The sequence below is a fragment of the Emys orbicularis genome, chromosome 3, assembly GCF_028017835.1.
Source record: "Emys orbicularis isolate rEmyOrb1 chromosome 3, rEmyOrb1.hap1, whole genome shotgun sequence".
Taxonomy (NCBI): domain Eukaryota; kingdom Metazoa; phylum Chordata; order Testudines; family Emydidae; genus Emys; species Emys orbicularis.
In genome coordinates this window covers 153,606,307-153,620,764 of record NC_088685.1, presented here as the reverse complement: position 1 = coordinate 153,620,764, position 14,458 = coordinate 153,606,307, and the positions used below count along the sequence as shown (strand labels likewise).

Below are 14,458 nucleotides of genomic sequence, written 5' to 3'. Positions count from 1 at the left end.
GTTGGTGAGAGGGATCCCTGAAGTGGTGTTGGGAAGGTGGTTTGTGAGGTGGGAGAGAAAGAAACTCTATAGAGTATCCCTCATGGATAATCTCCAGAACCCAAGTTTCCATGGTGATCTTGTTCCAACTGTTGGCAATAAAGTAAGATGGCCTCAAAAGATGACAGAAGGAGAAGTAGGTGGCATCAGTGGTGGTACATGGGTCTTGATATGCATGCCAAAAAAGGGCCTCTGGCCTGTTGCTGGGAGTACTTGGAGGGTGCAGCAGTGGAGGGAGACAAGAAATGGAACCTCTAAATCCTTTGTCACGTACAAAGAGGTTCAGGTGGATGCTGGTAGTATAGGGTATGTGAAGGGGGGTAGTCTTGGTCTAACGGTCTGTTTCTAGTGTTTCCTCCTGGGGGCAACAGTGTAAATCCTCAGGGATTGCAGGGTGGATCTTGAGTCCTTTACAGAGTGTAGAAACTCATCAGTCTTTTCATTTAAAAAGTTGAACTCATCAAAGGGGAGGTCTTGTATAGTATTTTGGGCCTCACTTGGGAAGTCCGATGACTGGAACCACAAGTCATTTCACATGATCCTTTGGCCAAAGATTTGGATGTTGTATCTGTGGCATCTACCACAGCCTGAAGAGCCACCTTTGCTACCAATTTCCCCTGGTCCAGAGAGAATAGAAACTGGGCTCAGTCTTCCATGGGCAGTTTGTCTTTAAATTCCGCGAGCGTAGTGTAGATGTTAAAATTGTAATTTGCTAATAAAGCATGTTAATTAGCTATATGAAATTGGAGGCCTGTGAAGGAGAACACCTTCCTACCCATGAGATGCAGTCTCTTTGACCCTTTATTTGGCAGGGTAGATTTTTGGTGGTGTGGCCAAGCTCTCTCTATAGCTGCCTGTATCACCAATGACTTAGGGTCATATGGGAAAACAAGAAGTCAGCACCCTTGGCCAGCACAAAATAGCATCTTTTGGCTCTTTTTGGCATAGGAGCATGAGATTCTGGTGCGTACCAGATGCTCTGGACGGTTCTAATATGGCCTTATTGATTGGAAGGGCCTCCTGGTTGGTCCCTGTGGTTATAAAATGTTCAGGAATCAATGTTGAGGGTCCTGGGACTCCTCTAGCAGGATATGTAGATCATTAGTGACCCCTTGCAACAACTCCTGATATTGGCAGTGGTTATCTGGTGGAGAGGGTGATGAAGGAGTGATGGCAGCATCCAGAGACTATTAGGAGGCCCCCATCAGAACCGGCAGTACCAGTGGAACCAGGTCTGGTTCTTCCTCCTCATATATTGATGGAACCAGCTGACGAGAGGGGGAGAAGTGGTACGACTCCTGAGAAGTGCCTGCCATAGGGGTCCCCAGGCCCCCAAAAGGCCAGAAGGAAGAATCCATAGGTCATGGTGGCCCCCGCGGGAATCGATACCAAGTGTCCCTGGAGGGGGTCATAACTGGAGGGATAATAATGCCTTGGCTGTCTGTCAGGGCTCTACTGCCTTTGCAAAGATACTGGTGCAGCTATCTCCTCCAGTCCTCTGATTCTGAGGACATTTGCATTGGTAGCAATGGTACCGCTGGTACTGAGGAGTTCCTGCCCAATGGATGGAGATCGGACCTCTCCTGAGACAACGGCAACAGTTCTTCTTCTGGGGTAAGGACATCTCTCAGGAGGGCAGGGCCCAAAAGGAGTGGAGACTGCGCGTAAGGAAGGATGATAACCTCCAGCATTACAAAGGTTTCTGTATGGCCCAGAGTCCAAGGAGTTCCAATACAAATGCCTAAAGGTCCCAGTTCATGTGACAGAGCCAGACAGACTTTGGAATGACGAGATGATACCTGCATTCATAGATAGGACTGGAGATCATTTGTCTTTCTGCCCCGGTCACCGTCAGTCACTGTTGAATCCCTCTTTTCCCACACCTTACCCTCCAGCCTGAGGGTCTCGGCAGAGCTGCTTCCGAGGGTTCCACACACAATGTCTTGCCCAACCTGGACCAGTTCAGAGAGGAAACACATTTCTCCTGGACAGTCCAATGCAGGGATTTGTCCTTATGCTCATGCAAGTGTCTCTTACTGACATGGGGAGTCCTGTGTGATGAGCCCTTGGCTTGCTAAGAACTCTGCTCCAATGCTTGTGCTTGGAGGGGCACTGCTGGTCAGCTGAGGTGGATGTACAGGGGGGTCTCTCGGACCTGTGTCAGAGCAGGGCCTCATAGCCTCTTCCATCAGACTTTTTCAGTCAGAGCTCTCAGGCATCTTTAGTTCTGGGCAAGAAGGAAGATATGTGCCTCACTTAGACAGTACACGCACCCGTGATGCTCATCACTGATGGAGAAGGAGTGAGGGCAGGAGACACAGTTCTTGAATTCCAGGACCCTGGGCATAATCTTGGGACCAGGGAAGATTTCACCTCAACTGGGGTGGAGGTTAGGGGAGTTTTCTAGTCTATACTAAACTACACTAACTAGAATTCCTAAGGAAAGATATAAACTATTTACAATTAAATTTTACAGATTCTGCAATAACGAAGGAGGGAATGATTCCAACTCAGGCCATCCAGCCGTAAGAAAGAACTAGAGAAGCATTGACCCACACTGCCTCGTATACCCTCGGTTGGGAGCACAAGGAGAGTTACTGACCATGTGCAGATCAAAAGACACGACTATGAAGAAGTTCCAGGCTTGGGCACACAGTGTGCACACTTACCCACATGTAGAATACACACACAGTGACAGTAACTCAAAGAAGAAGTTGAAGCTAGAGAAATTCAGACTGGAAATAAGGGAAATAGGAAAGTTTTAACACTGAGGTTAATTAACCACTGGAACAACTTGCCATGGGTTGTGGTGAATTCTCTATCACTGACCATTTTTAAATTAAGTTTGCACATTTCTTCTAAAATATGTGCTCTAGTTCAAACAGGAATTAATTCAGAGAAGTCCTATGGCCTGTATTATTCAGGAGGTCAGATCACAGTGGTCCTTTATGACCTTGTATTCTGTGAATCAAGGAATCCCAGAATATCAAGTAAAAGATGGGTCTTCTCCTGACTAGAGACACACTAAAATCATTCTGCTGCCCTAGATATCATCTAGTAAAATTGTTTTTGGTCATCAAATGGAAAAACTGAGAATGTAGCTACATCCTCATCTAGGGATGTTGACGAACTAATATCAGTCAATTATCTGGGACAGGATCAGCACCCACATCTTCCTAATCAGATTTGTCCTCACAGTCAGAATGTTTTCCAAGGGAAGTGACCCATAGTTATTGGGTACTGGATACTCCATTAACAAGAGGACACTATTAGGATGGGTGGAACCAAAGTGAACAATACCAAAGCACACTCCTGCTCCCAATCCCCCTCAAAGCAAAGGAGGTTCAGCACTGGGTCTCTTTAAAGTGAAGCAGTCTTTAGGTCAACTTACTATAAAACATAGACTTTCTTGCTTTCTGAACAAGTCTCAGAGCAATGATCATACCTCCTTTTCAACACCAAGGAAGAAGTAATTAATGCTGAATTCAACTCATATCCATTGCCTCTGGATTTCTTTAATCCTGAAGACTTTTTGGAGTTAGTCTTCAAAATAGTCTTGTTGCTCTAAATTGACCCTAACTCTAAACATATAGGCTTTTCAACGGCAGGTAGCTTCCTTAAAACTTTCTCTAAGGGCTGGTTTACACTACGAGGTTAGGTCAAATTTAGTCGTGTTAGGTCAATTTTATAAACAATGAGGCTACACAACCAACCCCGTTCCGTCGACCTAAAGGGCTCTTAAAATCAACTGTTGTACTCCTCCCTGATGAGGGGAGTAGCGCTAAAATTGACCTTCTTGGGTCGAACTGAGGTAGTGCAGACGCAGCGTTGTATAATTTGACAGTATTGGCCTCCGGGAGCTATCCCTGAGTGCTCCAATGTGACCGCTCTGGACAGCACTTTCAACTCTGATGCACTAGCCAGGTACACAGGAAAAGCCCCGGGAACTTTTGAATTTCATTTCCTGTTTGGTCAGCGTGGTGAGCTCAGCAGCACAGGTGACCATGCAGTCCCAGAATCACAAATGAGTTCCAACATGGAGCAAACGGGAGACACTGGATCTGATTTCTGTATGGGGAGAAGAATCTGTGCAGGCAGAACTCCGATCCAGCAGAAGAAATGCAAATATATATGCCAAAATCGCATGGGGCATGGTGGAGAGAGGCTACACCAGGGACACACAGCAGTGCCGCATGGAAGTTAAGGAGCTCAGGCAAGCCTACTACAAGACAAAGGAGGCAAACGGTCACTCCAGGTCAGAGCCCCATACATGCCGCTTCTATGATCAGCTGCATGCCATTCTAGGGGGGAACCCTACCAGTACCCCACCACTATCCATGGACACCTGCAAGGGGGGAGTCTCACGCAACACGGAGGAGGATTTTGTGGATGCGGAAGAGGAGGAGGAGGAGGAGAATGCGCAGCAGGCAAGCGGAGAATCCATTCTCCCCAGCAGCCAGGACCTTTTCCTCACCCTAGAGCCAATACCCTCCCAAGGCAGGTTCCTGGACCCTTAAGCTGGAGAAGGCACCTCTGGTGAGTGCACATTTGTAACTACACTACAGGGGTTAAAAGCAATTGTGCTTACTGTTTGATTTGCCCTGAAGAATTGGGACGCATTCACAGCCAGTACAGTTATTGGAAAAGTCTGTTAACGTGTCTGGGGATGGAGCGGGAATCCTCCAGGGACATCTCCATGAAGCTCTCCTGGAGGTACTCTGAAAGCCTTTGCAGAAGGTTTCTGGGGAGGGCTGCCTTATTTTGTCCTCCACGGTAGGACACTTTACCACGCCAAGCCAGTAGCAAGTAATCTGGAATCATTTCAGCACAAAGCATGGCAGCGAATGGTCCTGGGTTTTGGTTGCATTCATGCAACATTCGGTCTTTATCTTTCTGTGTCAGCCTCAGGAGAGTGATATCATTCATGGTCACCTGGTTGAAATAGGGGAATTTTTGTAAGGGAACAGTAAAAGGACCCCATTCATGCTGGGCTGTTTGCACTTGGCTAAAAGGGATCATCCCGGAGAAAAGCCATGCGGTGGCGGGAGGGGTGTGCCCATCCACCCCAAAACCGCAGCCCCTCCTTTTAAACGGCAAACCCAACCAGCATTGCTTGCTATGGGAAAGGAGGGCGTTACAGTTTGAAACCATTCCCACATGTTATGAAGGCGGAAGAAGCCAACTCTGCATACCCTTTGGCTTACCAGGGCTGCCTGGAAACCGAATTCTGTTGCCCAGCCGTGTGTGATGTGTCACCATACCGGCAGGCGCTCAATATAAAAATCAAAATGCGACCTTGTATCTAAAGCACATGTGCTGTCTGCTGTGAATTGCTTGATTCACTGTGAAAGACTCTCCCTTTTGTTCTCAGAAATGTATCTTCTTAAATTTTACTCTCCCTTTTTATTCCCCCTGCAGGTGCAAATGTTTCTATGCTCCCCATATCAACTCCGTCTATTGCAGATTAGAAGGTGAAAAAAATGCACTACGCGATGACATGTTTTCTGAGCTCATGCAGTCCTCCCGCACTGATAGGGCACAGCTGAATGCATGAAGGCATTCGGTGGCAGAGGCCAGGAAAGCATATAGTGAGCATGATCAGAACACGCAGGAGGAGATGTTGAGGCTAATGGGGGAGCAAAGATTGGAAAAAATGCCTCACAGTGAGAAATGTAAAGGCCTCAATCCATTTAGCTTATCAAAAAGAATTTTGAGAGGTAACTTGATTATGATGTATTATGGTGAAAGTACCTTCACAGGGAGAAAATACTGTATACTAAAGGGCTCTTGAATCTAGCAAATAAAGGCATAACAAGAACCGATGGCTGGAAGCTAAAGCCAAACAAATTCAAATGAGAAAGAAAGCACAATTTTTTAACAGTAAGGGGAATTAACAATTAGAACAAACTGCCAAGACAACTGGTAGATTCTCAATATTTTATATCTTCATATCAAGACTGGATGCCTTTCTGGAAAATATGCTTTAGTCAAATGCAAGTTACTCAGCACAAAGCAAGGGTAAGGTTTGATAACTTGCGTTATACAGAAGGTTAGACTAGATGATCTAATGATCCTTCTGGCCTTAAAATCTAATGATGTTAATTACATCAGTGAACAAACCAGAACTGAAGAACAGGGTTAACAAGCCAGCATATAACAGGGCAGAGAGCCAAAGACAACTGCAGAGACTATGCAACAGTGTGGAACTACCTAAATCTATCTAGCCTAATTATAAAAACAGAGAAAACACAAAAAATAGCTCAGTACAAATGGTTATTTTGGAGATTTTTAAAATGAAAAGCCAATGAAAGATTGAATGTGAAGACTGGAGCTTCTGACCTTAAATTGCCAGAGGTGACGAGGAGCTAAATTACAGCCGGGGCTAGGCACATTCATGGTTCCAGAGGACACTGCACTTCCAAGAGTTCTATCTGAATGCACCTGGAAGCATCTGTCTCCCAAAATAGGAGCCCATATTTGCAATACACAAAGCAGAAACAATAGCAGTTCAGTCTAATTTATATCCCTTTCTCTAGCCGCTCCCACTTTTGTGCTTTTTTCAAGAAACATTCTTACAAAATATTATTTTATCAAGAAATATATATCCTTCTCTAACATTAAGTATTCTGGGTGCTACAAAATTCTGGACATAAATACTCAGAGTAGTTTAATTAATTGCAGTATTTGAGGTATTTTTAATTCTAAGTATAATTAATAGAAAATGCAATCGTAAAAGTAAATGTCATGGTAAAAGAATATTATGCTGCAGTAAATTTCCATTTTTAGTGCTGCTCACCGTAATATCAGAAACTGAACTTCTGGCACCCACATTCCCAATGTGTGGCTGGAGAATTCTCATAATTCTAGCGCTGTAAAGCCATTAAGGGTATATCTACACTGCGATTAAACACCCATGGCTGAATCACGTCAGTTGACTCAGGCTCATGCTACTGGGCTGTAAAATTGCAGTGTAGACTTTTGGGCTTGGGCTGGAGCCAAAGCTTTGGGACCCTGCAAAGGGGGAGGGTCCCAGAGCCTAGGCTACAGCCTGAGCCTGAACGTCTATACCGCAATTTTACAACCCCGCAGCCCAAACCTTGTGAGCCCGAGTCAGCTGACACAAGCCAGTCGTGGGTGTTTAATCGCAGTGTAGATATACCCTAACTCACCTCACTTGTGGGGTACTCCTGCTTAGGAAAAATACAATATATATAGTTTACTCCTGCTGCTGTAAGGTCATAGTGATTTCTTTCAGCTGTTAATCAATTTATTTCCACATCCTTTTCCTCCAATCTTCTTTAGTTGTCTTCTTATTTCAGACGATGAAGAGACTTATAGAGTAGTGGTTCTCAACCTTTCCAGACTACTATATCCCTTTCAGGAGTCTGATTTGTCTTAGGTACCCCAAGTTTCACGTCACTTAAAAACTACTTGCTTATAAAATCAGACATAAAAATACAAAAGTGTCAAAATACATTATTACTGAAAAATTGCTTACATTCTCATTTTTGCCATATAATTATAAAATAAACCCATTGGAATACAAATATTTTACTTACATTTCAGTGTGATATTGAGCCTGTTTTTCACTTGTGAGCCTTGTCATTTGGTGGCCGGACAGCAGTGGTATCGTTTTGCCCCCCTTATTTCTGCGCTGCTACTGACGGCAGTACTGCCTTCAGAGCTGGGCGGCCAGAAAGCAGTGGCTGCTGGCCGGGGCGTTCAAGTTGTTTGTGGCAGGGGAGGACTATTTTTTAAATCCCGCTTCCATCCCACCCCATAATACCCACTTCCACCAGCTCCCGCCTTGTTTGTTGAATTTTTATCCTGCTCCTGGTATTATGGCAGTGGGTGCTGCGAGACCTGCGGGACCCCTGTCCCACTGCACGGCTCTAGAACCTGTTGTAAAATGAGGCAAAAATCTCGATGAGTTGACCTCTGTGTACCCCTGTTATAGAGGATACTCCTCTAGAAATGCTCATCAATAAATTTACCTGAACTTTAGCATCTCTGTCTTCTGTCCACAGAACCTTATATTTCTGGAAGTCTTGCAGTGCTTCACTAGCTGCTTTTCTTACAGAATTTACAGACGAGGAGAGGAGCACAACTAGTTTAGAAATATCTTTGTGTTCTGCGACACCTGGATAAAAATTTCTTAGCTTTCTTACAGGAATCTCATCAAGTACTTCTGTAAAATAAACAATTTACATAAAAAGTTAACAAACCATTAAAATCCACCTTCACATATCCAAAAATATAAAACTATAATTGTCTCCCAATATATTTTTAACAAAACAGAAGACAAAAGAGTTAAACCAAAAAATGTGGAAGTTTCAAAATCTGTAACCTGTACTTCATTACTGCTTGGGTTGTTGCATCCCATTTCCCTATCCTCTATCTATATGTTGCGTATCTGCATTTTAAATTTTCAGGGACTTTGTCTTCATTCTTCTTGTAAAGTGCATACCTACACAGTTTTGATGTTATTTTATGTAAAGTGATATTTGTTAGGTTTGTTAAAACCATACATTTCAAATATTTAACCATACAAGCTCTCTCAAACAGTATGAGGTACTTTATCTCTTATATGCGACACCCTTGTTATTCGATGAAAGACCCTTTTCTAAGCAAACTGTGCCAAAATATGTAGTTTAAGGAGCCGTAAATGTCACTTGTCGCCCAAGTGACATTTTAACTTCAATTTCTATATGTGAGAGGTTAGTACATATAAGTCCATTAGGGATGTCAAACGATTAAAAAAATCATTACAATTAATTGCGCGATTAAAAAAATAGTCAAGATTAATTGCAGTTTTAATTGCACTGTTAAACAATAATAGAATACTAATTTAAATTTATTATAATTATTTTGGATGTTTTTCTACCTTTTCAAATATATTGATTTCAATTACAACACAGAATACAATGTGTACAGTGCTCACCTTATATTATTTTTTATTATAAATATTTGCACTGTAAAAAAGATAAAGAAAATAGTATTTTTCAATTCACTTCATACAAGCACTGTAGTGCAATCTCTTTGTCATGAAAGTGCAACTTAGAAATGTAGGCGTTTTTTTACGTAACCACACTCAAAAAACAAAATAATGTAAAACTTTAGAGCCTGCAAGTCGAAGCATGAAGGAACATATGAATGTTTAGCATATCTGGCATATAAATACCTTGCAACGCCAGTTACAACAGTGCCATGCGAATGCCTGTTCTCACTTTCAGGTGACATTATAATTAAGAAGCAGGCAGCATTATCTCTCATAAATGTAAACAAACTTGTTTGTCTTAGCAATTGGCTGAACAAAGGGGAGGACTGAATGGACATTTACGGTCTAAAGCTGTATATTGTTTTGTATTTGAGTGCAATTATGTAAAAAATAATAATTCTAGATGTGTAAGATATTTCATGATAAAAGAGATTACACTACAGTACAAATATTTGTAATAAAAAACAATAAGATAAAGTGAGCACTGTACACTTTTGTATTCTGTGTTGTAACTGAAATCAATATATTTGAAAATGTAGAAAAACGTCCAAAAATATTTATAATAAATTTAAATTGGTATTTTATTATTAAAAGTATGATTAAAAATGTGATTAATCACAACTACTTTTTAATCTAGTTAATGTGTTTTGCATTAATCACATGCATTAACTGCGATTAATCTGCAGCCCTAATTTACATACAATTGAACACATTTTTAAAAGTGTGATTCCCAATATTTTTGTTGACAATTATTGTTATGCTATTTTCTCATGTTTTCTTTAACTGACTCAAAAATATTTTCATGAAGTAATCAGGGCCGGCCTTAGGGAAAATAGCACCCTGGGCAAACTTGTATTTTGGCGCCCCTGGCCCCAGCTGCCTTCCCCAGCTCCCTACCCCACCCCCATTGCCCAAGCCCCCACTGCCTCTTCCCCCACCCCTCATTGCCCCAAACTCCCTTCTATGACCTCGCACTCCAGGCCCACCCTGCTTCTTGGCTCTTAACCATAGCACCGCCCCTGCCCACATCACCCACACGTAGGGCCAATCCTGCCCTGCAGTGACTCACATCTGGATGCCACAGTGATTGGCATCATAGGAAACCCCACAGAAGTTACTTTGACTCCCCCAGCAAGTGTTACAGGGATTCACTCATTTGGTCATTGAGCAAGACAGCCAAGACAATGCAGTAGGTGGTCTTCTGCACTCTCACGGGGTGAACGGGCTCTGGGGCAGAGTCGTATCTCTCCTGCATCTCCCAAACTCTCCCACTCAGCACGGCATCCAGCTGCTCTGCCAGAGCCCCAGAGGGTTGGTAGCCCAAGGGGAGGTGCAGCTAGGGGCACAGGAAGGGGTCCCTGGGAGCTGAGAGCACAGGGAGGGGTCCCCCAAGCTCTTGGGGCACAAAAAGGGGCCCCTGGGAGCTGGGTGGGCTGGGACCTAGAGGCACAAGGAGGGGTCCCTTGGAAGATGGGGCAGCTGGGAGATGGGGGAACAGGGAGGGGTCCCCTGGGAGCTGGGGGGGACTAGGAGTTGGGGGAACAGGGAAGGGGCCCTCAGGAGCTGGAATGGCTGGGAGATGGGGGTATAGAGAGGGGGTCCCCTGGCAGCTGTAGGAGGCTGGAACCTGGGGCACAGGGTCAGGACCCCGTAAGACTTACTGATCTCTCTGCCCTGCAGTTATAATTCCCAGTCCCTTCCCTTCCCATCCCAATCTGGAAGAGGCTGGCAACTTCCAGCTACCATTTGCTGGCCGAGACGCCACACTCACATTCCATTGGGCTGAATGGCTTTCATTCAGGCCGCCCATGGAAAGAGGAACAGCAAGGCTGGGACAATCTGGGGGGAGAAAGGAGGAAAGGGTCTGGCTCGCAGTCGCAGAGTGCAAAGGCAGAACTTGGAACCAGCTTGGGAAACCACGTGGGGCGGTGAGCAGGTGGCCTCCGCTCAGGAGCAGGGAAGCGTATGCAACGCTCCATGCCAGGCTGCACCCCGCAGGCAGTGAGGGGAAGCCCAAGCCCCTGGCCTATGCACCACAGTGCCCTCCTGGCTACAGCGCCCCAGGTGGGCACCCACATTGCCCTGCCCTAAGGCCGGCCCTGCAAGTAATGCTTTATGCATCCCTACATTCTCTCATATCATGGCATATTAATTGAACTCTTAAAATTCTGTGCAACATATGCCCCTCATGAATTAAAGGACAATCTACTCGCCTATTTAAGTTACTTAGATGGCCACCATCACCTCAGCATCCAAGCATCCCACAATTTCTAATGTATTTATCCTTACTACACTCCTGTGAGTTACAGAAGTACTACTATCCTGTATTTACAGATGCACACCTATACAGATGCATATATTACAGATGCGAAATTGAAGCACATACAGAAAGCTTGTGGTGGAGCAGGTTACTGAACCCAGGTCTCATAAATCCTACCTAGTGCCCTAACCACTCTAGCATCCTTCCTCTCTCTTAATAATGCTGGTAATTATTCTGCATATGTTCACTTTAGGAATGCAGATAATAATGAAATCTTTCAGTTGTAATGTCAGTGACCTGAATCCTAATAAAAGCACTGCCTCTCTTTCCCATGTTAACCCTCCAGTGAATGAAGTTTGCATAACTTTTTATTTTATCCAATAACATGATGGGCTACATTCTTCGGTACTAAGAAAGTAGGAGCAGTACATAAAGGTAACACTAACAAGTTTATGTTGCTTGAGGTTAAAGGGGAAACTTAGACTGTGACAATATTTATATTATGCAATAGTTTATCTGATTATTGCGTAGTTTCCTACTACTTTCATGAGTTTGGAATAGCCATTTCTGTTAAATACAACTGTCTAAATTAAAGTAAAAATAGCTAAGGTAATCCAAAAGAATACACACTAGGTCCCTTTCAAACCAAGTGAGAATAATCATGAAATATTCAGAAGCAAAGACATTTTATTAGAAGAAAAAAGTTAAAGTAAGCAAAAAACCTTACTTTCTTCTTTTTTGGCTGCTTTCCCTGCTACCATACTGGGTGATGAAGAGACAATAGGTACATTTCTGTTCAGTAATATACTCGATTTTTGTAAGTGTTGCTGTCCCCAATGTGCGACTCCACGACTTACTTCCAGTGTTAATTGGATCATGCGATTGATGGCTTGCTGTATATCATCTAAACTAGGAACCATTACCTGCACAAAATATAAAAAACGTTGTTTAAATAAATGCACCATAACCTAATTTTCCAAGGGCTACATTGAGCCTTTCGTCATAGTCCTTGCTAAGGGTGCTGCATAGCTCTGCCACCCCGTAGGAGCTCAAAACAATTGTGACTCAGAAGCACCCCTCTGAATCACAATTGTGCCGAGCTCCTGTTTTACCCAGGGATGGACATGTTCGACATTGCCCCATTGCCAGCCACAGAATATTACCTTTCTTGTGTCCAACTACTCAGTGCCATTGCTGGTGCTGACCATGGCAGAGCTCCCCCCGCCCCCACCAAATTAAAGGATTGCACCGCCTGCCCAGGAATATTTCTGAAGTTGGGTGTCCTCTCCAGCTACCTATTCTATCTGGAGGAAGCTCATCCCCCCAACCAGTGTGAGATTTGTCAGACCTTCACACCTATGTATTGCAAAGACTGACAGATTAAGCTTCAGACCCTTCTAATTCAGGAGTAGCCATGAGAGAAGCTGAATTATCCTTGAAGGAGCTGACAAAGACAGATACAGGTTCAAAAACCTTCACTTCTGGATTTGCAAAGCTGATCTCAACTTCCTCAGCATCATTACCAGGAGCAAGACCTTTTCTGAAAATGTCCTGTAGTGTCACAATGCAATAATCATATAATTATGATTAAGGCATATTCATGTTTTTGGTCCCAGATTCGATTACATTTATTTTTAAAGACACAGATTTTTCTCCTCCTCCTCCTCCCCACCCACCCCCATGGTATCACTATGATGCAGAGTTAAGGTAGTCTGGGTACCCTAAATGTGCATTTCCATATCTCAATATGTTTGCATTTCTTTTAAATTTAACATTTATTAAATTTGTTAAATTCATAAAGAGATTATTTACCTTGTAGTAAATGAAGGTTATTTACTTATACCTGGAGTTCTCCAAGATTACTCTGCACATTCACACTTATGGGTTATGTGCTGTCCACTGCAGGCTAATAGTAGAACCTTCTACAAGCAGCACACATTAGAGCACACGTGTGCCCCCTCCTGTCTCTCTCCTCAGTGTACCTGAATGTTCTGAGGGTGAGTCTATATATAGGGGTTATACACTGTCTTCTGCCTCAGTTCCTTCTACTGCCAATTCAGAGAAACCTTAATATAATGCTAAGAAAGAGGGGAAGGTGGGAGGGAAGTGTGAATATGTAGAGTCATCTAGAAGAGCTCTGGTTACAAGTAAGTAACCTTCATTTCTTCTTTGAGTGGCTCTGCATATACTTGTGGGTAGTATGGCAAGCAGTGCTGAAAATTCAGGATGTGGAACAGAGTCCTAATTAAATAAAGTTTGAAGCATCATCAAATTTAAATCTGCTCTTGAAGGCAAATTCAAAGCATAATATTTATTAAAGATATGGACTGACTTCCAAGGAGCAGATGTACAGATTTCTTCAATAGGAACATGTTTAAGGCAAGCAAAAGACACTGTCACTGCCCTAGTATAATGAAACCTTACAACAGTTGGCACAGGGACTACTGCTTACTCATAACATTAAATGATACATTGTTTAACACTCCTGGAAATAGTCTGAGCAGATATACTAAGAATCATAAAGGTCATAGTGTAAGAAACAAATAACCAAAATGACTTCCTAAAACTCGTAGTTCTATTGAAATAATACGCTAAAACTACCAGAGGTCTTGTATTTATAGGTAATCTGAGTGAGCTTCCCATCCTTGAATGGAGGCATATCTGTCACTAGATTCTTGGTAGACAGAAGCCAGGAGAAGTGAACCCCTTTTCCACTTGATGTGGGTCTTTCTACCAGTCTAATAAGAAGATAACTTCATTTGCAAGTGTCACTTGCATGTCCACATGATTCTTTCTGGGAAAATATTCTGATTTTTAACTACCCCTGTATGGAACATAGGTGAAGTCTAGCAAACTGTGTCATGTAGGTTCAGGAGACCATGTGTCCCAGAGGCCTGAGGCACACCCTTGTTGATGTTTTGGTGAGCCTGTAATTGGGTAATGAAGTCCACTATGATCTGGAATCTTTACCATAGGAAATACACTTTTGCTGACTTTGAATCCAGCAGCATCCCTATGTATTCTATGATAAGGGTTATAGTGAATGTAGGCCTTGTTTATTCTGAACTCCAGTGAGAACAGACTGAAGAATGTTTGAACTGTGCTACTTTATGGGTGATTTCTCTCTGATCAACCAGTCATTGAGATATGGGTAAATTTGT

At 43.2% G+C, this 14,458-nt stretch overlaps 1 protein-coding gene across 1 annotated transcript in view; it reads right to left on the bottom strand.

Moving 5' to 3' along the window:
• The window catches only part of DNAH8 (dynein axonemal heavy chain 8), a 536,895-nt gene that overhangs the window by 337,736 nt on the left and 184,701 nt on the right, over positions 1–14,458 (bottom strand). The window contains exons 26-27 of the mRNA XM_065401473.1: positions 12,025–12,220; positions 8,034–8,227 (exon numbers count right to left, since the gene is read on the bottom strand). Of these exons, the coding sequence (XP_065257545.1) occupies positions 8,034–8,227; positions 12,025–12,220 (390 nt within the window). The remainder of the gene's footprint in view (positions 1–8,033; positions 8,228–12,024; positions 12,221–14,458) is intronic.